Source organism: Lepidochelys kempii, chromosome 11 (genome assembly GCF_965140285.1).
Source record: "Lepidochelys kempii isolate rLepKem1 chromosome 11, rLepKem1.hap1, whole genome shotgun sequence".
Taxonomy (NCBI): domain Eukaryota; kingdom Metazoa; phylum Chordata; order Testudines; family Cheloniidae; genus Lepidochelys; species Lepidochelys kempii.
The window spans coordinates 55,978,082-56,002,130 of NC_136390.1; the positions used below are offsets into that span (position 1 = coordinate 55,978,082).

The 24,049-nt window shown below is 44.2% G+C and overlaps 2 protein-coding genes across 13 annotated transcripts in view; both read right to left on the reverse strand.

Moving 5' to 3' along the window:
- The window catches only part of DNAH7 (dynein axonemal heavy chain 7), a 270,148-nt gene that overhangs the window by 58,996 nt on the left and 187,103 nt on the right, over window positions 1-24,049 (reverse strand). For all 12 annotated transcript variants that reach the window (XR_012154342.1, XM_073306229.1, XM_073306230.1 and 9 more), the window contains 3 exons: window positions 22,103-22,283; window positions 11,840-12,025; window positions 8,339-8,502 (listed from right to left, as the gene is read on the reverse strand). Coding sequence is in view for 11 of the 12 variants with exons in the window: in XM_073306229.1 (XP_073162330.1) it covers window positions 8,339-8,502; window positions 11,840-12,025; window positions 22,103-22,283 (531 nt within the window). In the remaining variant the exon portion in view is untranslated. The remainder of the gene's footprint in view (window positions 1-8,338; window positions 8,503-11,839; window positions 12,026-22,102; window positions 22,284-24,049) is intronic.
- Window positions 4,228-6,194, reverse strand: LOC144929130 (uncharacterized). The gene is made up of 2 exons (XM_078848001.1): window positions 5,428-6,194; window positions 4,228-4,839 (listed from the first exon to the last, which is right to left on the reverse strand). The coding sequence occupies exons 1-2, from the start codon at window positions 5,851-5,853 to the stop codon at window positions 4,822-4,824; spliced, it is 444 nt and encodes a 147-aa protein (XP_078704127.1). The 5' UTR covers window positions 5,854-6,194; the 3' UTR covers window positions 4,228-4,821.

Sequence of the window (24,049 nt, forward strand, 5' to 3'; positions counted from 1 at the left end):
AAAAATTATTAAAATATTTCAAGAAGCATACTTAGAATAAAGTTTCATTAATTTTACAAATCTTTTAAGTTTAAAGATCTATACTGTACTTGTAGCATTTTGAACAGCTATAATATATTTGTGATACAAATGACTTGGAAATTTCTAATGAATGAACTCAGTTTTCCACCAAAGATAGATTTTACATCTAAGATAACAGAAATGAAGCAAACAGAACGAGGAGTTCTTGTGGTACCTTAGAGACTAACAAATTTATTTGAGCATAAGCTTTCTTGGGCTAAAGCCCACATCATCAGATGCATGCAGTGGAAAATACAGTAGGAAGATATATATATACAGAGAACATGAAAAAATGGGGGTTGCCATACCAACTCTAATGAGAGTAATCAATTAAGGTGGGCTATTATCAGCAGGCGAAAGAAAACTTTTGAAGTGATAATCAGGATGGCCGATTGCAAACATTTTTTCATGTTCTCTGTATATATATATCTTCTACTGTATTTTCCACTGCATGCATCTGATGAAGTGGGCTTTAGCCCACGAAAACTTATGCTCACGTAAATTTGTTAGTCTCGCGGGTGCCACAAGTAATCCTTGTTCTTTTTGCTGATACAGACTAACACAGCTACCACTCTGAGAAATGAAGCAGATAGTCAAGCAAATTCAGACTTAGCACAAGTGGGTACAACTCTTGAATTTGAGCTGTTATCTCAAGGGTATAGCGGCCATGCTTTAAAACTTTTGAATTTTGCCTTACATAAACGAGATAACCTTCAAACAGCATTTGCAGTATTCCCTATATGATTTAGGTAAATTATTTAGATATGTAAGTGCAATCACATCACTGTAATTCTCACATAAAAAACCCACCCCACTCAAACAACATCTTTCCTGTAACATTTTGATTGGCTACTAAAACCTAACATTTTGGCACCGCCATACAGTTCTAAACTTGATTCCTCCCATCCCAAGACCTATATTGGCAGCCCAGTCAACCATGAGCTGGGAATTTGAGCATGAGTGGAGGAACGAGTTTTTTTTAGTTTGCTCTTGAACAACCCCAAAGAGTCAACGGGAGAAATGCCACTCCCCCACCACCCACACTCCATCTCTGTCTCAGCAGTGAGCAGTTTGATAGGATTGGCAGGAGATATACAACCTCTAGTGTCCTGAGAGGAGTGGGGAGGGATGACAGGCTACTCTGGAGCCTTCCTCTGTCTCCCTGCTACCCAGAATACACAGTAAGAGCATGCCTGCTCAAGGAACAACAGCAGAGAAGGAAGAATGGTTTATCTGCCTCTCTCTGCCACCCATTGGCTAGGCCGAAAAGAAAGAGGAGAGTTGATTGTCTCTCACACCCTATCCCCTTCTTGCATGTGAAGCCCTCAGAGCATGTAGCATCCATTCTCCTGCTCCAGCGCTACCATGGAGGCCTAGTTTCCAAGATGCTGTGGGTCTGGCCAATTACCAGTTTTGGGGATCAAGAAGCAATTTTTCCCTCGAGACAAGATTGAGAAGTTGTCCCGTGGGTTTTTCACCTTCCTCGCAGCATCATGAGTTTGATGTGGCTGCACTCAGAGGGTATGTCTACACTACGAAATTAGGTCAAATTTATAAAAGTCGGTTTTTTAGAAATCGTTTTTATATATTCGAGTGTGTGTGTCCCCACAGAAAATGCTCTAAGTGCATTAACGCGGCGGAGTGCTTCCACAGTACCGAGGCAAGTGTCGACTTCCGGAGTGTTGCACTGTGGGTAGCTATCCCACAGTTCCCGCAGTCTCCGCTGCCCATTGGAATTCTGGGTTGAGATCCCAATGCCTGATGGGGCTAAAACATTGTCGCGGGTGGTTCTGGGTACATATCGTCAGGCCTCCGTTCCCTCCCTTCCTCCATGAAAGCAGCAGCAGACAATCGTTTCGCGCCTTTTTTCTTGAGTTACCTGTGCAGATGCCATACCACAGCAAGCATGGAGCCCGCTCAGGTAACCATCACCGTATGTCTCCTGGGTGCTGGCAGACATGGTACTGCATTGCTACACAGCAACAGCAACCCCTTGCCTTGTGGCAGCAGACGGTGCAGTAGGACTGGTAGCCGTCATCGTCATGTCCGAGGTGCTCCTGTCCACGTCGGCCAGGAGCGCCTGGGCAGACATGGGTGCAGGGACTACATTAGAAGTGACTTGACCAGGTCATTCTCTTTAGTCCTGCAGTCAGTCTTATTGAACCATCTTATGGTGAGCAGGCAGGCGATACGGATTGCTAGCAGTCCTACTGTACCATCTTCTGCCAGGCAGGCCTACTGCATCTTCTGCCAAGCAGCCATGAGATGTGGATGGCTTGCAGTCCTTCTGCACCGTCTGCTGCCAGCCAAAGATGTAAAAGATAGATGGAGTGGATCAAAACAAGAAATAGACCAGATTTGTTTTGTACTCATTTGCTTCCCCCCATCCCCCGTCTAAGGGACTCATTCCTCTAGGTCACACTGCAGTCACTCACAGAGAAGGTGCAGCGAGGTAAATCTAGCCATGTGTCAATCAGAGGCCAGACCAACCTACTTGTTCCAATAAGAACAATTACTTAGGTGCACCATTTCTTATTGGAACCCTCCATGAAGTCCTGCCTGAAATACTCATTGATGTAAAGCCACCCCCTTTGTTGATTTTAATTCCCTGTAAGCCAACCCTGTAAGCCATGTCGTCAGTCGCCCCTCCCTCCGTCAGAGCAACGGCAGACAATCGTTCCGTGCCTTTTTTCTGTGCGGACACCATACCAAGGCAAGCATGGAGGCCGTTCAGCTCACTTTGGCAGTTAGGAGCACATTAAACACCACACGCATTATCCAGCAGTATATGCAGCACCAGAACCTGGCAGAGTGATACCAGGCGAGGAGGCGATGTCAGCGCGGTCACGTGAGTGATCAGGACATGGACACAGATTTCTCTCAAAGCATGGGCCCTGCCAGTGCATGCATCATGGTGCTAATGGGGCAGGTTCATGCTGTGGCACGCCGATTCTGGGCTCGGGAAACAAGCACAGACTGGTGGGACCGCATAGTGTTGCAGGTGTGGGACGATTCCCAGTGGCTGTGAAACTTTCGCATGTGTAAGGGCACTTTCATGGAACTTTGTGACTTGCTTTCCCCTGCCCTGAAGCGCATGAATACCAAGATGAGAGCAGCCCTCACAGTTGAGAAGTGAGTGGTGATAGCCCTGTGGAAGCTTGCAACGCCAGACAGCTACCGGTCAGTTGGGAATCAATTTGGAGTGGACAAATCTACTGTGGGGGCTGCTGTGATGCAAGTAGCCCACCCAATCAAAGATCTGCTGATATCAAGGGTAGTGACCCTGGGAAATGTGCAGGTCATAGTGGATGGCTTTGCTGCAATGGGATTCTCTAACTGTGGTGGGGCCATAGACGGAACCCATATCCCTATCTTGGCACCGGAGCACCAAGCCGGCGAGTACATAAACCGCAAGGGGTACTTTTCAATAGTGCTGCAAGCTCTGGTGGATCACACGGGACATTTCACCAACATCAACGTGGGATGGCCGGGAAAGGTACATGACGCTCGCATCTTCAGGAACTCTGGTCTGTTCCAAAAGCTGCAGGAAGGGACTTTATTTCCAGACCAGAAAATAACTGTTGGGGATGTTGAAATGCCTATAGTTATCCTTGAGGACCCAGCCTACCCCTTAATGCCATGGCTCATGAAGCCGTACACAGGCAGCCTGGACAGTAGTCAGGAGCTGTTCAACTACAGGCTGAGCAAGTGCAGAATGGTGGTAGAATGTGCATTTGGAAGTTTAAAGGCACGCTGGCGTAGTTTACTGACTCACTTAGACCTCAGCCAAACCAATATTCCCACTGTTATTACTGCTTGCTGTGCGCTCCACAATATCTGTGAGAGTAAGGGGGAGGTTTATGGCGGGGTGGGAGGTTGAGGCAAATTGTCTGGCTGCTGGTTACACACAGCCAGACACCAGGGTGGTTAGAAGAGCACAGGAGGGCGCGGTACGCATCAGAGAAGCTTTGAAAACCAGTTTCATGACTGGACAGGCTACGGTGTGAAAGTTCTGTTTGTTTCTCCTTGATGAAACCCCCTGCCCCTTGGTTCACTCTACTTCCCTGTAAGCTAACCACCTTCCCCTCCTCCCTTCGATCACCGCTTGCAGAGGCAATAAAGTCATTGTTGCTTCACATTCATGCATTCTTTATTCATTCATCACACAGATAGGGGGATGACTACCAAGGTAGCCCAGGAGGGGTGGTGGAGGAGGGAAGGAAAATGCCACGCAGCACTTTAAAAGTTTACAACTTTAAAATTTATTGAATGCCAGCCTTCTGTTTTTTGGACAATCCTCTGTGGTGGAGTGGCTGGTTGGCCGGAGGCCCCCCCCCCACTGCGTTCTTGGGCATCTGGGTGTGGAGGCTATGGAACTTGGGGAGGAGGGCGGTTGGTTACACAGGGGCTGTAGTGGCAGTCTGTGCTCCAGCTGCCTTTGCTGCAGCTCAACCATACACTGGAGCATACTGGTTTGATCCTCCAGCAGCCTCAGCATTGAATCCTGCCTCCTCTCATCACGCTGCCACCACATTTGAGCTTCAGCCCTGTCTTCAGTCCGCCACTTACTCTCTTCAGCCCGCCACCTCTCCTCCTGGTCATTTTGTGCTTTCCTGCACTCTGACATTATTTGCCTCCACGCATTCGTCTGTGCTCTGTCAGTGTGGGAGGACAGCATGAGCTCAGAGAACATTTCATTGCGAGTGCATTTTTTTTTCTTTCTAATCTTCACTAGCCTCTGGGAAGGAGAAGATCCTGTGATCATTGAAACACATGCAGCTGGTGGAGAAAAAAAAAGGGACAGCGGTTTTTAAAAAGACACATTTTATAAAACAGTGGCTACACTCTTTCAGGGTAAACCTTGCTGTTAACATTACATATATAGCACATGTGCTTTCATTACAAGGTCGCATTTTGCCTCCCCCTACCGCATGGCTACCCCCTCAACCCTCCCCCCTCCCCGTGGCTAACAGCAGGGAACATTTCTGTTCAGCCACAGGCAAACAGCCCAGCAGGAACGGCCACCTCTGAGTGTCCCCTGAAGAAAAGCACCCTATTTCAATCAGGTGACCATGAATGATATCTCGCTCTCCTGAGGATAACACAGAGAGATAAAGAACGGATGTTGTTTGAATGCCAGCAAACATACACTGCAATGCTTTGTTGCACAATGATTCCTGAGTACGTGTTACTGGCCTGGAATGGTAAAGTGTCCTACCATGGAGGAAGCAATAAGGCTGCCCTCCCCAGAAACCTTTTGCAAAGGCTTTGGGAGTACATCCAGGAGAGCCGCGAATGCCAGGGCAAAGTAATCCTTTCACATGCTTGCTTTTAAACCATGTATAGTATTTTAAAAGGTACACTCACCAGAGGTCCCTTCTCCACCTGCCGGGTCCAGGAGGCAGCCTTGGGTGGGCTCGGGAGGGTTTGGGTGGGTTCGGGGGGTACAGACTCCAGGTCCAGGGTGAGAAACAGTTCCTGGCTGTTGGGAAAACCGGTTTCTCCGCTTGCTTGCTGTGAGCTATCTACAACCTCATCATCATCATCATCTTCTTCGTCCCCAAAACCTGCTTGCGTGTTGCCTCCATCTCCATTGAAGGAGTCAAACAACACGGCTGGGGTAGTGGTGGCTGAACCCCCTAAAATGGCATGCAGCTCATCATAGAAGAGGCATGTTTGGGGCTCTGACCCGGAGCGGCCGTTTGCCTCTCTGGTTTTCTGGTAGGCTTGCCTCAGCTCCTTAAGTTTCACGCGGCACTGCTTTGGGTCCCTGTTATGGCCTCTGTCCTTCATGCCCTGGGAGATTTTGACAAAGGTTTTGGCATTTCAAAAACTGGAACGGAGTTCTGATAGCACAGATTCCTCTCCCCATACAGCGATCAGATCCCGTACCTCCCGTTCAGTCCATGCTGGAGCTCTTTTGCGATTCTGGGACTCCATCATGGTCACCTCTGCTGATGAGCTCTGCATGGTCACCTGCAGCTTGCCACACTGGCCAAACAGGAAATGAGATTCAAAAGTTCGCGGTTCTTTTCCTGTCTACCTGGCCAGTGCATCTGAGTTGAGAGTGCTGTCCAGAGCGGTCACAATGGAGCACTCTGGGATAGCTCCCGGAGGCCAATATCGTCGAATTGTGTCCACAGTACCCCAGATTTCACCCGGCAAGGCCAATTTAAGCACTAATCCACTTGTCAGGGGGGAGTAAGGAAATTGATTTTAAGAGCCCTTTAAGTCGAAAAAAAGGGCTTCATCGTGTGGACGGGTGCAGGTTTACATCGATTTAACGCTGCTAAATTCGACCTAAAGTCCTAGTGTAGACCAGGGCAGAGAGACCAGAACGGAGGAGGCCAAGAACTTGGCAGAATTCAAAAAGGACTGAATATTTAAATGAATAATGAGAACAGCCACAGTTCTCTTACATAAACTATTTAGAAAGGATATAATTACTTATGTTTCAGGGCCTAAGACAACCACTACCTAAGTAACTTTATGAAGAAACTTTCATTATTGGAATGTGTTTCCATAGTTGGCCACTATGGAGTTTCTTGCACCTTCTTCTGAAGAATTAAGCAGTGGCCACTGAGAGTTTGCTAATTCCTATGTCTCCTTCAGATCTTACAAGAAGTGTCTTCCTTCCTTACAGATATTTTACTAGTATCAGGAAAGATGCAGAATTTCTTACCATTTAAAAAGTTGTGGTGATCTCAGCTACACTAGAGGTTCTAGCTGACTGACATATTATAACCAAGTGCCATGGGAAATTAAGTATCAGCCCTGGAAAAAGGAAGATCAAACTCCCCATCTGAGTATTATCAGACGTTTAATCAGTCAGTCTGATTAATGTGAACAAGCTTGTTACTGACATTTCTATTTGGCTTTACTTCATGAAGCCAGGTTTTGGAACCAGTTCTCCTATCTATACAAGTACCACGCTGCTGTTGCCATGAGGAAAAGGTCACTCTTATAACTCCAGAAACCTTTCTGTTCAATGTAAGTTCTTCTTTCCTTAGTTCCAGAGAAACAATGTTCCCATAATTCTGTACCCATCTTTAGCATCTCTTTAAAAGGTTGTAGCATGAATAGGCATTCCTAGAGTTTGAAAGAGATATCTGAAGCACATGCAATACACTAGCCAACTGTATCCTGTTCATTTCACCCTGCTCAACATGACAGAGCCTTAGGGCCTCAAAGTTGCTGCAGGCAAGATGTTAAAATCAGTTGGTGTGCTGGGCATCCAGGAAACTATTTAAAGACTAGAAATGGAGATGTCATCTACAAGGTCACTAGTGGCATTGGTGGGTAAGGTGCATAAGTCTCATCTCAGCAAGATTTGCAAAATAGCTTCTGCAGACAAATGGAAACCTTCTATTGGTAGGAAGGTGCCCCAGAGTCGGTTCCCAAATAATTCTTTGAATCACAAAGCTCTAGCTTTATATAGATTGGAGAGACACTTTCATTTCTACCCAATATTCTACCACAAAACTCCTGTACTTAAACTCTGCTTCTTCTCCCACTCCACCCTACTTTATTCACTGCTCACTACTTCCCAGTAGTGATGAAGGAGGAGAGAAGCTGTGCAGCAGAATTTGTTATTTGATAATTTTCCATTAGAAGCTCCCCACCAAGGTAGTCTGCTAAATGATGGGAATAAAATGTGTAACACATTGAATTTTTTATCTAAAGGGAGAATTCAACATATATTTGCCTTAAGGTTCATTAATTCATTATACAAAGTTTGTTGTTTTAATGCTAATAATTGATTGTTGGGGTATTTCTACAGCTTCGGAAGAACTCTGCTGGTGGCCTGAGGCATAATCCTGGAGCGTCCAGCAACAACGTTGGACTGCCTCTGAATTCCACAAGTGCAGGGTATTAATCTATTAAAGCTTCAGAATAACAGTCTCATTTCATAGAGCTGAACGTTTCCTGCTGTTAGTCTACTCCAAGTTTACCCTACCAAGAGGAATCCAAAATTTGCTCTGGCATTTACAAGTAAAATTACTACATGTGTTCATAAAATGTAGTTTATTGCACACTTCTAACATCAAAAAAGTTCAATCCCTTTACAGCAACTCATGAGAATTAAAAGAGGGGAGAAGACTACACTAGAAGCCTTGAAAAAAATATATAGTAAAAAATAAAAACAGCCTTGTTTTTGTTTAGTTTAATTGTTGAACTTGCCACAAAGTAATATAATGTGTCCATAAAAGTAATAACTGAAAAGTATGCTGTAAGAAGCTATTTAATGAAAGCCAACAGATGTGAATTTTCTACTTACGAGATAATGATACCATTATCAACAGAAAACATGTCAGATGGTAATCCAGCAATGTTCCAAGCTCTGATCTTAACAGGTTCTCCCAAAGTATTTGTTAGGGAAAAATCATCTGAGCAAGGAATATCTCTCATTTTACACACTGATGTCCACTCATTTGTTTGATTCTAGAAGACAAGAATGCAAATGTTAACCAAAGTTTTGTTTGTTCCCTATTACATTTATAAGATTTATAAAATTGTCAATACATTTATCTATATTTTTTCAACTCTTTCCCCCAAACCACTGCTACAGTAAAGTCATTTCTCTACTTGTCTAAACACTAACAAAGAAACACACATAAGAAATTAAAACAGTAACCACTGTTCATATAGAACATACAGGGCCAGTTCCTTCAGTCACGCTGAGCAACGCTCAGTGCAAGAAAGAAGAGATGAAGCAACATATCTGATTTTAGGCTACATTTGCATTCCTCTGTTCTTGGGGTCAGTTCTACACAGGATGCCTTTCTGGCAGCTGATTGCTATGGCATAGGGATGCTCCAGACACATGCCATTTTCAGACACATTCCATCCAAGGGCCTGGAGAATGGATGATGTAGGAGTTGTTATGACAGCTTTTTGACACTGGAGAATATCCCTACATAACTGGAACCTACTGGGTCTGGATCTGCTGGCATTTGTGGGGGTTTTGTTTATATTTTAAACAGAACATGTTTTAAAATTGTGCTCACTAGTCAAACGTCACTTTGAGATTACACTACTTTTCCTAGCTAAGCATAAGATTTTGTTCCTACACTAATCAGATTTTAATAATGGTCTGTGAACTCTTAGCTGCGACAAACATTTTCAGCTAATGCAGATTTGTCAACTGCATCTTTTTATTTTTCAAAGATACATTAGTGACAATAGAAATAGTACAATATTTATTCCTATACAAAAAACTTCATTCACTTGAAATGAAGGTTACTCAAGAGCATTTCCTCTTAATGCAATTTAAAAAAAATAAATTACCAGTTAAGGCAACATTAAAAGCCATAGTGGCCTCAATTCACATGACTTACTACCCAAACATCCTAATATCCAAATGCACTCCATCTCCTCATCTCCACAGAAAAAATCCCTTTCAATTCCAATAAATAACGATGCACACATCCAATTCTTCACAATCCCAATAAAATGCACAACCTGAATTTTGACCACAGTGCCCTGCAGAGCAGAAGCCCCAAGACCCCCCTTCCCCGCTGGGTAGGAGCCCCTATGCCACCACTCTGCTGCAAAGCAGAGTCCTGAGCTCTGCCCTCTCCTCCCCCAAGTCTGGTAGGTGAAGAATGAGCCACTGTAGTGTTTTAAGTGTAGATATAGCCCAGGGGTAGGCAACGTATGGTACACGTGCCAAAGGCAGCACACAAGGTGATTTTCAGTGGCACTCACACTACCCGGGTCCTGGCCACCGGTCCAGGGGGCTCTGCATTTTAATTTAATTTAATTTAAATGAAGCTTCTTAAACATTTTTAAAACCTTATTTACTTTACATACAACAATAGTTTAGTTATATATTAAAGACTTATAGAAAGAATCCTTCTAAAAACGTTAAAATGTATTATTGGCATGTGAAACCTTAAATTAGAGTGAATAAATGAAGACTCGGCACACCACTTCTGAAAGGTTGCCGACCCCTGATATAACCTAAAACAAACGGACTGTTTCACATGGAATTGAGACGCAACCTTGATTGAAAGCTTTGGATTAGGCCAAAGCATTTTATTGTGCTTACAAAACACAGCACTCTAAACAAAAGAGTGAACATCAAAGCCTGAAGTTTATTCATGTTCCTTTCCAAGGCAACAGCCATCACAAATTTAGAAATGATTCTCAGGGGACAGAGAACATTCACAGAGATGTCAACTGAAAGCTCTAGTACTTCATTCAAAACCAAAGTGCCAAAAAGAAATAAAAGCTTTGTTCTTTGAAAAACTGGAGGAAATAAAGGAATTAGCTTCCTGAGAGAATGAGAAACTGCAAAATGAGCAAATGTGAAAGTACTATCCAGAGTCTCAGGAAAGGCTGAAACAGCCACTGAATGAATACATAATGATAACACAGACAACGACAAAGAGGCCGTATATATATTAAAATAAAAAATAGCTGTCAGGAGGTCACAGCTACTGTTATACAAAGAAGGAAACACTTTAGTTTCATATCAGACAATGAGTTCCCACCACCAGCTCCATAAGGCTACACTAAACTAAATTTCTTGAGTAAAACCAGTAAAGTTTAGTTATTGCTAAACGAATAAGAATAAAATTGCCTTTGCTTGTCCAGACTGGCAGGCAGGATCCCCCAATCACCACTTTTCAGAACCCCAATAATCTTTTACCAAAGATCTGATACCTAGCCATACTATATATGCCTGATAAATGGCTGCTTTCATCCAATACACAATTACATTCTCTCAAAATTCAGTAATTGGGAACAGGAAAAAACCGTAGGCAAAATAAGCTCTTGCAAAGTAAAACACTAAAAGAATAATGTCAAAATGTGGAAATGATGAAAAAAATAAAGTTTGGGAGATCTTACAGAATTTTCTAAAGAAAGAAAGATAAGGGAAGATAAGACAGTAAAAGTAGTTAAGTGGAGATAAGGAAAAAAAGATTTAGGCTCAAACGTTAGACTCAATTTTCAAAAGTGGTCATTGATTTTAGATGCCTCTATTTTTGGGTGCCCAACTTGTGACAACCTGGGCTTGATTTTCAGCTGTGTTGAGCAATCATTTCTTCAGCTGAAGCCAATGAGAGATCCAGCTGTTCAGCAAATCTGAACATAAGAGCAAAAGTGCATCAAATTAGGCATCCAAAAATGGAGGCATCCAAAATGAGCAGCTAGTTGAAAATTTTGACGTCAGGTCCTAATCCTGTAGTTATTTTACACACACAACTTCAATTTATGTCAATGGGAATTAAACATACACATTGATTATGATATTAAGTCTACTTTATTTCCCTGCTTCTCCTTTTTCTAAAGAATTATTACACTTTAAATACATTTACACTCTAGTTGTTGACCAGTGATTCTGCAGACATAGGACCTGCTCCTGCTCCCACAGAACTCAGTGTGAATTCAGGCATTGACTAGAATGGTAGCAAATCAAGGCCATGAGGCATAAAGTTACCTGCAGTCACTTTACAGACATTTGAGAAAACCAGCCACAAGGTTCAGGTATTTTACAATTAATGTTGTTAGCAAATAGTAGAGAAATATGAATGAAGAGTTCCCCTGAGTTCTTCTAAGTGAAGTTCAAAGCCTTATACACATGCGCGCGCGCACACACACACACACACACACACACAAAGAAAAACCTGTTTTTTCTATTCTTGAAATTTTTGAAGTCAATTTTTGAAGTCAATTAAAACATGTTTTTAAAAATCTAAATATTTTAGCAGGAGAAAAAAATGTTTGGTTGGTTTAATACAAAACCATTTAGATAAAACACTGTATTCATTACTTGTCTATAGCTGGATGTGAAGGCTCCCAGGTAAGCCACAATTCCTGAAGAAATGAGGATATCTCCAGTCAAATTGATGTACTGCTTCCCCAGCTCCAGAGCAGTCTGGCTCCAGCGAGTTTTCTCACCACCAAGGCCTCCAATCAGTTGTTCTGCTCTCTGTAGCTTTTTGCTGCACAGGTCAACCTCAAAAACAAAAAATAAATTGCATATAATGGCAGCACTTGTGCTGTGGATTATTTACATGTTTTGATTTACGTCATATGATGAACAGACTACATGGCTCTGGGAAGAAGGATAAAGGAAGTTTGAGGCGCAAGTCATGTTCTCGTCCATCCTCCCTGTTGAAGGAAAAGGCCCTGGTAGGGACCATTGAATTGTGGAGGTGAATGTGTGGTTACACAGGTGCTGTGGGAGAGAGGGCTTTGGATTTTTCGACCATGGGATGTTGTTCCGGAAAGAAGGATTGCTAGGAAGAGATGGGATTCACCTAACAAAGAGAGGGAAGAGCATCTTCGCAGGCAGGCTTGCTAACCTAGTGAGGAGGCTTTAAACTAGGTTCACCGGGGGATGGTGACCTAATCCCAGAGGTAAGTGGGGGAGTGGGATACCGGGAGGAAACACAAGGCAAAGGGTACAAGATGGGAAGCCTCCTGATTCATACTGAGAAAGTAGGGCAATTGGCTAGTTTTTTTAGGTGCATGTACATGAATGCAAGAAGCCTGGGAAACAAGCAGGAAGAATTGGAAGTCCTGGCACAATCAAGGAACTATAATGTGATTGGAATAACAGAAACTTGGTGGGGCAGTTCACATGACTGGAGCACTGTCATGGAGGGGTATAAACTGTTCATGAAGGACTGGTACAGGAGGAAAGGTGGAGGAGTTGTATTGTATGTAAGAGAGTGGTATGATTGCTCAGAGCTCCAGTTTGAAACTGGAGAAAAGCCTGTTGAGAGTCTTTGGGTTAAGTTTAGAGGCGAGAGCAACAAGGGTGATGTCGTGGTGGGCGTGTGCTATAGACCACCGGATCAGAAGGATGAGGTAGACGAGGCTTTCTTTGGACAACTAACTGAAGTCTCCAGATCACAGGCCCTGGTTCTAATGGGGTACTTCAATCACACTGACATCTGCTGGGAGAGCAATACAGCAGTGCACAGACAATCCAGGAAGTTTTTGGAGAGTGTTGGGGACAACTTCCTGGTACAAATGCTCCTCTTAACCTGCTGCTTACAAACAGGGAAGAATTGGTAGGGGAAGTAGAAGTGGGTGGCAACCTAGGCAGCAGTGACCATGAGATGGTTGAGTTCAGGATCCTGAAAAAAGGAAGAAAGGAGAGTAGCAAAATACGGACCCTGGACTTCAGAAAAGCAGACTTTGACTCCCTTAGGGAACTAATGGGCGGGATCCCCTGGGAGGATAATATGAGGGGCAAGGAGTCCAGGAGAGCTGACTGTATTTTAAAGAAGCCTTATTGAGGGAGCAGGAACAAACCATCCCGAAGTGCAGAAAGAATAGCAAATATGGCAGGTGACCAGCTTGGCTTAAGAGTGAAATCTTTGGTGAGCTTAAACTCAAAAAGGAAGCTTACAAGAAGTAGAAATTTGGACAGATGACTAGGGAGGAGTATAAAAATATTGCTAGAGCATACAGGGGTGTAATCAGGAAGGCCAAGGCACAATTGGAGTTGCAGCTAGCAAGGGATGTGAAGGGTAACAAGAAGGGTTTCTACAGATATGCTAGCAACAAGACGAAGGTCAGGGAAAGTGTGGGACCCTTACTGAATGGGGGAGGCAACCTAGTGACAGATGATGTGGAAAAAGCTGAAGTACTCAATGCTTTTTTTGCCTCTGTCTTCACAGACTAGGGCAGCTCTCAGAATGCTGCAATGGGCAACACAGCATGGTGAGTAGGTGAGCAGCCCTCAGTGGTGAAAGAATAGGTTAAAGGATGATTTAGAAAAGCTGGATGTGCACAAGACCATGGGTCCAAATCTAATGCATACAAGGGCGCTGAGGGAGTTGGCTAATGTGATTGCACAGCCATTGGTCATGATCTCTGAAAATTCGTGGCAATCGGGGGAGGTCCCGGACAATTGGAAAAAGGCAAATATAGTACCCATATTTTAAAAAGGGAAAAAAGAGAACCAGGGGAACTACAGTCCGGTGAGCCTCACTTCAGTCCCCGGCAAAATCATGGAGCAGGTCCTCAAGGAATCCATTTTGAAGCACTTGGAGGAGAGGAAGGTGATCATGAACCGTCAACTTGGGTTCACCAAGGACAAGTCATGCCTGACCAACCCGATTGCCTTCTGTGATGAGATAACGGGCTCTGTGGATATGGGGAAAGCGGTGGATGCGATATATCTTGACTTTAACAAAGCTTTTGATACGGTCTCCCACAGTATTCTTGCCAGCAAGTTAAAGTAGTATTGATTGGATGAATGGACTATAAGGTGGACAGAAAGCTAGCTAGATTGTCGGACTCAACGGGTAGTGATCAACAACTCAATGTCTAGTTGGCCGCCAATATCAAGTGGAGTGCCTCAGGGGTCGGTCCTGAGGCCGGTTTTGTTCAACATCTTTATTAATGATCTGGATGATGGGATTAGTTGCACCCTCAGCAAATTCGCAGATGACACTGAGATGGGGGGAGAGGTAGATATGTTGGAGGGTAGAGATAGGGTCCAGAGTGACCTAGACAAATTGGAGGATTGGGCCAAAAGACATCTGATGAGGTTCAACAAGGACAAGTACAGAGTTCTTCACTTAGGAAAGAAAAATCCCATGCACCACTACAGGCTGGGGACTGACTGGCTAAGCAGCAGTTCTGCAGAAAAGGACTTGAGGATTACAGTGGACGAGAAGCTGGATATTAGTCAGCAGCGTGCCCTTGTTGCCAAGAAGACCAATGGCATATTGGGCTGTATTAGTAGGAGCACTGCCAGCAGATTGAGGGAAGTGATTATTCCTCTCTATTTGGCACTGATGAGGCCACACCTGGAGTACTGCATACACTTTTGGTCCCCCCCACTACAGAAAGGATGTGGACAAATTGGAGAGAATCCAGTGGAGGGCAACAAAAATGATTAGGGAGCTGAGGCACATGACTTACGAGGAGAGGCTGAGGGAACTGGGGTTATTTAGTCTGCAGAAGAGAAGAGTGAGGAGGGATTTGATAGCAGCCTTCAATTACCTGAAGGGGGGTTCCAAAGAGGATGGAGCTAGGCTGTTCTCAGTGGTGGCAGATGACAGAATAAGAAGCAATGGTCTCAAGTTGCAGTGGGGGAGGTCTAGGTTGGATATTAGGAAACACTGTTTCACTAGGAGGGTAGTGAAACACTGAAATGGGTTACCTAGGGAAGTGGTGGAATCTCCATCCTTAGAGGTTTTTAAGACCTGGCTTGACAAAGACTTGGCTGGGATGATTTAGTTGGTGTTGGTCCTGCTTTGAGCAGGGGATTGGACTAGATGACCTCCTGAGGTCTCTTCCAACCCTAATATTCTATGATTCTATGACTGAACTCCTAATAACTTTGTATGTGATATAGAAAATATCAATATTTGAGGAAGTGACCCAGCACTCATGTTCCTTCTCTCATAAAACATCCTTATGAATTCACATTCTAGGTTGTTTTTTTAATCAAGTAGTCTTTTAAAGTATTTTTCTACTTTAACAAAAGGTATGATTTAATAATAATTTAATTCAATTCTTTTACATTCACTTCTCAACTGTGGGGGGTTGGGACTCTGCAGAATCCCCACCAGCTCCCAATTCAAGTTGTTTACAATGTCCTATCAACTTGTTTACAATGTCATATCTGGATTCCAAATGCGAATGTGCATGCATGCCATGTGCTGGAGCCGGAACAGTTCATAGTAGTGGTCTGAGGGCAAGGGTGGAAGGATGGATGGTGGTGTCAGCAGGTGGGGGTTGGAGTATAGATGCCCAGAGAAGGGAGAGTAGCTCGGGATTCCTTAAGGGAGTGAAAGGACTCATCAGTTTTGTTACTGAATAATTTGTTAAAATCGAAAGGGAAGTTCTTGAGGGTCATCTGGACCACTTTGGGTAAGCTGCTAGACTGGAGCCAAGAGTCATGACGGAGAACTATGCTGATGGCAAGGAGTGAAACGCGGTGTCTGCTGCATCAACCATGGCCTGGAGAGCAACCTCGACTACCAGTTTGCTCTCATCTAGCAGGTGCTGGAACTCCTGCTGTCAGTCTGATGGGAGACAGTCTTGGAAGTCTGCCAGCTTAGAGTAGGACAGGAAGTCATATTCGGCAAAACAACCTGTTAGCTGGCAATACGGAACTGTAATCCTGCTGATGAATAAACCTTGCGACCCATGAAGTCTAGTTTCTTGGCAGCACAGTCACAGGGGGTAGATTTGAAATGTTCTTGATGGGCACGTTCAGGGAGTTAGGTGGTGGGTGGGTAAAAATAAAATCAGTGCCCTTAGAGGGAATGAAATACCAATGTTCTTCCCTTTTTGGTGTAGGGTGGAAGATGGTGGCGTGTGCCACACTGCCTGGCCCAGCTGTACTGTGGATGGGTAAGGCTGTACAAGGGGGTCCAGGAGGTTGAAGGATGTCCAGGAATTGGTGCTGGGGTCCTGAATATCTTCCACCAGAAGACTGAGAATAGTAGCCATGCGACCGAGCAGGAACTGGTACTCTGCGTGGTCATCTGATGGTGAGAGGGAAGGCGGAATAAGGACACTGTCCGGTGACGACAAAGCGCCTGTAGGGATGGTTGGCTCTGATGGTGCAGCCAGGGCCGATGGAGCAGGAATGTCCAAAGGGTGGTGGTAGGAGCAGGAGATGAGCTGAGTAGATGATGCATATCGTGATGATGGTAGGTGTCCCCTGAAGGCCAGCAAGGCCAGGAGTAGGGGTTGCCATGCATCAGCAGTACACATGGGTACTGGAACATAGATCAGCTGCAAGACCATAGTCTGGAGGATAAGGCTGGTGTTGAGGGCCTGGGCTGTATAAGAGCGAGTTGGGGAAAGGGCCATGTCCAGGTTGGAAGACCAGTCAGACTCTGAAGGGTCCGGGAAAGGAGGAGCCATTGGCACTGGTGGGACCGTCAGTGCCAGGCGTGGAGCAGGAAGATGGTCGATGAGAAAAAGGGGCTTGTCCGTCACCGTAGCCAGCAGAGAATGATGGAAGACAAGGAGTTCATTGGCTGGAGAAAGAAGTCTGGAGCCAGTCGGAGGTCCAGTGTATGGTGGAATGCCTGCAAAGGGTAACATCAGCTGTGCCAACGGTATCAAAGGTGATAAACAGCTCAGAGTATGTGGAACCGCATGAGTCAAGCCCAAGGTCCCCGGTGGAGTTGATGGTGCTAGGAGTGAAGTAGAAGGCCCCGATTTTGGGATAGAAGGTGGGGCTGATGGTGAGCGACAGCGTTTGGAGTAGTGCTCCATGCGTGCTCTCTTCAGGACCAGAACCGAAGACGAAGATGAATCTTCTGTGGTGAAGTGCAACTTCTTACCCTACCTATCACAGCTCAGGGAGATAATGCTGAGTTTTGAGGCGGCCCCCATCAGGGAGACGCCTTTGTGCCCATGCTTCTTGTGCATGTGTTGGGGCTTAGGTGGATGTGGCAGTGCCGCACGTGAGGAACCCCGGTGAGGTGCTCGCTGCCAGTGATGGACGCTGCTCCAGTAATTCTGTCAGAACCGAGTCCAGTTGCGTATGAGGGCGCATTGCCTCCTCTATTAAAAAATTACAGAAGTGAAGTTCAGAAGCTGCTCAAGTCTGCGATGGGAATGAGCAGCAGATGGAGCAGCAGGAACCTATGTGGGCGTCACACAGGCAGTACAGGCAATGGGTGTGTTCGTCGCTCACTGAGGAATGAAGGCATGAGGCACAGGTTTTTAAGCCGGCTTGACAGGGCATAGTGCCTGTGCCAGAAGGTAGGAGAAGTCCCCAGAGGGAAAATCCACGGAGAGAACCTAACTATGATGAATAACGGACAACTAACTAACTAGGTAAGAAAATATATACAATGAAAGGTTTGAACACAGTACTCTTAGGTGGCTAAGAGCACAGAAGAACAGGGGATTCCAGCTCTGGTCATGCACCAGTAAGAAGGAACTGGAGTGATGTCAACTCGCACAGCCTCTCTAAGCCTCATGGCCAATGCATGATGTTACACATGGATCAATGGACACTGCTATGAACAGTTCTGGCTACAGCACATGCACACCCATGTTTGGAATCCACATAGGGACTGGCACTCAAAGAAGAATGGAAGAATTACTTATTGTGTCTTGCTTACAATACTCCTGCTAATACATCCCAGAATGATGTTTTCTTTTTTTGCAACAGTGTTATACTATTGATGCATATTTAGCTTGTGATCCACTATGACCCCCAGATCCTTTTCTACAGTACTCCTTCCTAGGCAGTCATTTCCCATTTTGTATGTGCAACTCCAGGTGAGCTCCCCAACCTATTAAGGAGGCATCAGTGACAAAAGTCCTAATTGCTGCAGACCAAGCAGAGGGCATACCCTGGACACATTGCCCTGAACCGTCCATCACCATAAGGCAGTGGTTCTCAACTCTGGCACGCCGGGCTGGTTTGTTTACCTGCCACGTCCACAGGTTCAGCCAATCGCAGATCCCACTGGCCGCGGTTCACCGCTCCAGGCCAATGGGGGCTGCGGGAGGAGTGGCCAGCACATCCCTCGGCCTGCGCCACTTTCTGCAGCCCCCATTGGCCTGGAGTGGTGAACCGCGGCCAGTGGGCACTGCGATCGGCTGAACCTGCAGACGCAGCAGGTAAACAAACTGACCCAGCCCACCAGGGGCTTTCCCTGAACAAGCAGTGGACCAGAGTTGAGAACCACTGCCATAAGGAGTCCAAGATCAGTGGAGGAAGTCAGACGGTGTGTCCAAGAGATGACAATTCAGACGATAGACCAACTTCTGCTACATTTGCAGAGGCACAATCTGTCAAATTGGACTATCTGTGTGCATACAGCCTAGGGTGACCAGATGTCCCGATTTTATAGGGACAATACCGATTTTGGGGTCTTTTTCTTTTTTCTATTACCCCCCCATCCCCATCCCAATTTTTCACACTTCCTGTCTGGTCACCCTAATGCAGCCACATGACCTAGCAGCCTCAGGCATACGCAGACTGTGGCTGAGGGCTGACACTGCATTTCCAGACATAGGTAGTGAATCACATAGAATCAGTCAGTCAGCAGAAATACTCTCAAACTCATAGAGTCTATCAGGATCCCAATGAACTTGATTCTTTGATTTGGGACTAGTGTTGACTTTCTATTGTTTAGGATAAGACATAGATGGTCTTGTAAGTGCAACATGAACTGTACATGACAGAGGACTTATCTGGACTTTTCCCATAGTAACCAATTGTCCAGATATGGGAAGATATGAATTCCCTTCTTCCTGAGGTACGCTGTCACTACAATCATGCACTTGGTACCAGGGAGTGGAAGACAAAAGGGAGCACGGTGACCTGATAGTGCCAGTCTGCCATGACAAATTGGAGAAATCTCCTGTGGGTCAGGAGACTTGATACATGGAAATAAATATCCTGATTCCTGAAGGTCTAAGGCAGCAAACTAGCTATTATGATTTAATGCAGGGGAAGAGTTGCTCGTGTAACCATCCAGAATCTCATGTATCTAATGAATTTGTTGAGGTCAAGGAGACCAAGAATAGGTCTCAACCCTCCCTTGGGTTTGGGAACCAGGAAATAGCGGGAGTAGAATCCCTGTCCCCAGTGCTTCAGTGGAACTTCCTCTACAGTCCCCAAAGCCAGTAGAGACTGAACCTGCTTGAAGAGCAGTGTCTCATGAGAGGGCTCCTGAAGTGAGATGCGGTAGGAGATGGGGAGGAGGGATGGAGAAGAATAGTATGGCATAACCTAATCTGGAGGTGTTTAGGACCCACCTGTCTACGGTAACTGAGTCGCAAACACTGTAAAAACAAGAAAAGGAGTACTTGTGGCACCTTAGAGACTAACCAATTTATTTGAGCATGAGCTTTCGTGAGCTACAGCTCACTTCATCGGATGCATACCGTGGAAACTGCAGTAGACATTATATACACACAGAGACCATGAAACAATACCCCCTCCCACCCCATTGTCCTGCTGGTAATAGCTTATCTAAAGTGATCATCAAGTTGGGCCATTTCCAGCACAAACCCAGGTTTTCTCACTCTCCACCCCCCACACACAAACTCACTCTCCTGCTGGTAATAGCCCATCCAAAGTGACCACTCTCTTCACAATGTGTATGATAATCAAGTCACTTTGGATGGGCTATTACCAGCAGGAGAGTGAGTTTGTGTGTGGGGGGGTGGAGGGTGAGAAAACCTGGAATTGTGCTGGAAATGGCCCAACCTGATGATCACTTTAGATAAGCTATTACTAGCTGGACAATGGGATGGGAGGGGGTGTTGTTTCATGGTCTCTGTGTGTATATAATATCTACTGCAGTTTCCATGGTATGCATCCGATGAAGTGAGCTGTAGCTCACGAAAGCTCATGCTCAAATAAATTGGTTAGTCTCTAAGGTGCCACAAGTACTCCTTTTCCTTTTGCAAAGACAGACTAACACGGCTGTTACTCTGAAACCTGTAAAAACAAGCCAGCCCGTCCCTGAATGGGGGGAACAAAGATGGGGACGTCACCACTGAATCACTGCCCAGGACACACAAGTCAAAATGGGTGCTTGCTGAATGATGGGGGAGGATGAGCCTGCTGGTTAAATCCAGAACCAGAGGGATTTTACCTCTGTGATCTACGCCACTTCATGGGGTAGTCCTTCTGCCTTACAGGAAAGGGGAACTGCCCAAAGAAATGCTGCGAGTGGCATCACTGCTGTTGCTGTTGACCACTACAGTGGGGTCTTTGTACAGCTCAGTATAAACAAAGTAGCTCAGGAATCCTTAAAAGAGTGCAGGGTCTTGTCAGTCCTTTTCAAAGACAAAATCTTATCATCAAGATAAGTCCTCAATCATCTGCTGCACATTGGGCACAATATCCAAATTCTACAGCCATGAGGCCCTGCACATAGTCACAACTGATGCCAGAATTCTGGCCAAGGCCCCTGCCACATTCGGAGCTAACTGTAACAGAGTCTTGGCTACCATATAGCCTTCTGCAACAAACGCCTTAAACTCTTCCCTAGAGGCGTCTGGAAATTGTCCACAAACTTAGATGTGGCCATCCAATTAATAAAGCGTATTTAGAGGGCAACACCTTCTGGTTTGCAATGTGCATCTGCAGGGAAGAGGAGGTATAAATCTTCCTCCCTATCAAGTCCATCCTTTTGGACTGTTTGTCCAAAGCCGCTGCAGAAAACGGAGACTGAAAACTTGAGGTGAAAACACCACACCGAGCTCTGACTCTAGCCACGGGCAGTCAGAAGGAACTGAGGGGAGTCAGGGCAGTGCCATCCTTATATAGTGACAGGAGTGGGTACGGCCACAAGGTGTGAGTGCTGCCCCTATAGATATGGCTTCAGTGTGCTGGGCATACGTACACCTAAATGGAATATATTGCTATATCTACTTGAAGAAGAACTTTTGCTCTGTTGTTTAAAAATATGCTTGTAATCTTCTTTTTTAAAGGGAGGACACATTATTTTGTAAAGTACTGAATTACTGAAAAGGGAAAGAAACCAAGCTTTAGAATTTGGTCTTACTAGACAAAAGGGTACTGATTCTAAACATTACCAGTTTCTATATCTGATGGCTGTTTAGTGATATTAGTGGACAAGCAATGAATTCACAAAAACCACATATGACATTAACTGGCAATCCTGAATAACTATGAATAGTTAACTACACTCACCCCAGTCTAGACGTGGTCAGTCCAGGTTAATGTAAAGTAGAATTGCCAGGGCAATGTTGAAAAAATTATCACCTAATGATTTCCTTTCTGGATCACCTGATGTTTTCATTTCTGTATTTCAGTCTGCATTCTCAAGTCACATATGATTGGAGATATACGGGATATAATATCATGTGATATTTTGCATTTATGATTCTCATAATTATCACATACTTATTCTCCATGCCATACCTACACTACGGTTTAATAACCATATGAGAGTGAACAAAAATGATGGTAGCCTAAAACTGGGGGGTTTATTTAAGCTTTGGCAGGGTTGAAGGTTAAAAGCAGAAATGTGATGGGCAAAACCCCTTATTTTTAAACAACTTTTTCAACGCCCCAGTATTAGCAATAGTTTTATTGATGTGTATTATATACCTGATTCTCCAGATCAGCCTTCTCTTGCTTCTTTGATTCCAAAGTTTGTTGGAGTATAGCCAATTTGTCCTGAACTTCCTTTAGGGCTGCTTGTTTTTTTCTCAGACCATCCATGGCAATCTTCAATTCCCCTTCAGCCTGATTTAGCTTTATCTTTTTGGGGGCAACAACTTTTGCCACTCTAAATAAAATAAATTAGTAAATTAAATTTATCACAATTATACTGTGTATGAATATATCTCGATACCTACGCATATATACTCACATCAGGGTTGCCATTAAAACCCCAACGTGTGCCAAATTAGAGAAAAATGCAGTATACCAAATTACAGTTTGTCAGAAAATGTTAACTTTTTAAATGTCTACTACTGTAGATTTCATTACATGCTTCTATTTTTGTCAATCTTGATTGGCTAAAACAGCATCAACTGACAGAACAATTTTTGCAATATTTCCTGGAATAACCAGCAATATTTTTTAAAAAAAACAGCAAAAATACATTCATCATACATCCAAAATATGAGATGACTGAGGCGATATACACCTACAAATATTAGACACATTGAGCCAATTTTTTAAAAGCCACTATAGATTTTGTGCCTGAAAAAATATTTTGCATTTATAAGATTATATTCACAGGTGTTTTACACATGCAAATAGATATTTGTGTACACAACTAAAGCTGATAGTTTTTATCTGCTTTTCACACATTCGGATCTATCTGCAGGGATAAGCCTTTTTTTGAGGATTGAAAATAATTGCACACACATTTTTGTGCATTTTGTGCATTAGCTTGAAGACTACTGTAAATATGGCCCTATAATTTTAAAAAACAATGGACAATTGCAAAATGAAATAAAAATGAACAAGTGATGCATGTATTTTCAAGTAATGGCTAGACAGTAGTAGGTGATATTTTTACAACTATTCCGCTCAAAATCATACAAAGTCAGATCCTCAGTTGGTGTAAAGAAGCATACCCCCATTACATACCACAGGCTCAGGACCTGGCCCACTGTTTTTTTTTCATTTGAGCTAACCTGCAATCTGTCTGCAGACATTTATGACGGATACAGCTGTTCCTTGGTGTTACAGTCTGCACCCCTATGTTCACTCCTTTTATAAAACTATCACACATTTTGTATAAAGAATGCCTTGGGAGGTATCACTTGAAAACTCATAATTTGTTGATCATTATTGGCCTGGTAAAATACGTGTGGCAAATCTTATATATAAAGTTATAAAATTCTACTGTATGACATTACTGAGACATGTTTCAAGAAAAGCAGCCACAAACCAGCTCCTCAGAGATAAAAGGCAAACTGATGTCTCAGCCAGGTGTCAACAAAAGCAAATGGACCAACACCTGGTAAAGTGGCCATTCCTCGGCAGGAAAAAGGGTGTGAGTGAGAAATTTACATCTTGGCAAAGAAACAGCTGGAGGTTCCCATCCCCACAGACTTTCTGTCTCCTCAACCCCAGCTGGAGATGATTCTCAACGAAGAGGATGATTCTCAAAGTATAAGAATGGGGAACAGACGTCCCAAGTTATTCTTCCCTTTCTTTCTACCCACAGCAGCCACAACACCTGACGAACAAAGAAATAGCTTTGGACTGAGGGAGGGATCCTGTCTGAAAGGAATTAAGCCAGTAAGACTACTGAAGTGTGTGGTGAGACAGATTTTTGCTTTGAATTCACTTAGCTTGTTAAAAGAAAAGGAGTACTTGTGGCACCTTAGAGACTAACCAATTTATTTGAGCATGAGCTTTCGTGAGCTACAGCTCACATAAATTGGTTAGTCTCTAAGGTGCCACAAGTACTCCTTTTTTTTTTGCGAATACAGACTAACACGGCTGTTACTCTGAAACTTAGCTAGTTAAATTAGGTATTCGTTGCATTTTATTTTTATTTTCTTGTAACCAATTCTGACTTTTATGCCTCATTAC

What these genes read in the sequence shown, in the direction of transcription:
- LOC144929130 (XM_078848001.1), bottom strand. Translation starts at nt 5,853, where the DNA reads ATGAAGGACAGAGGCCATAACAGGGACCCAAAGCAGTGCCGCGTGAAA.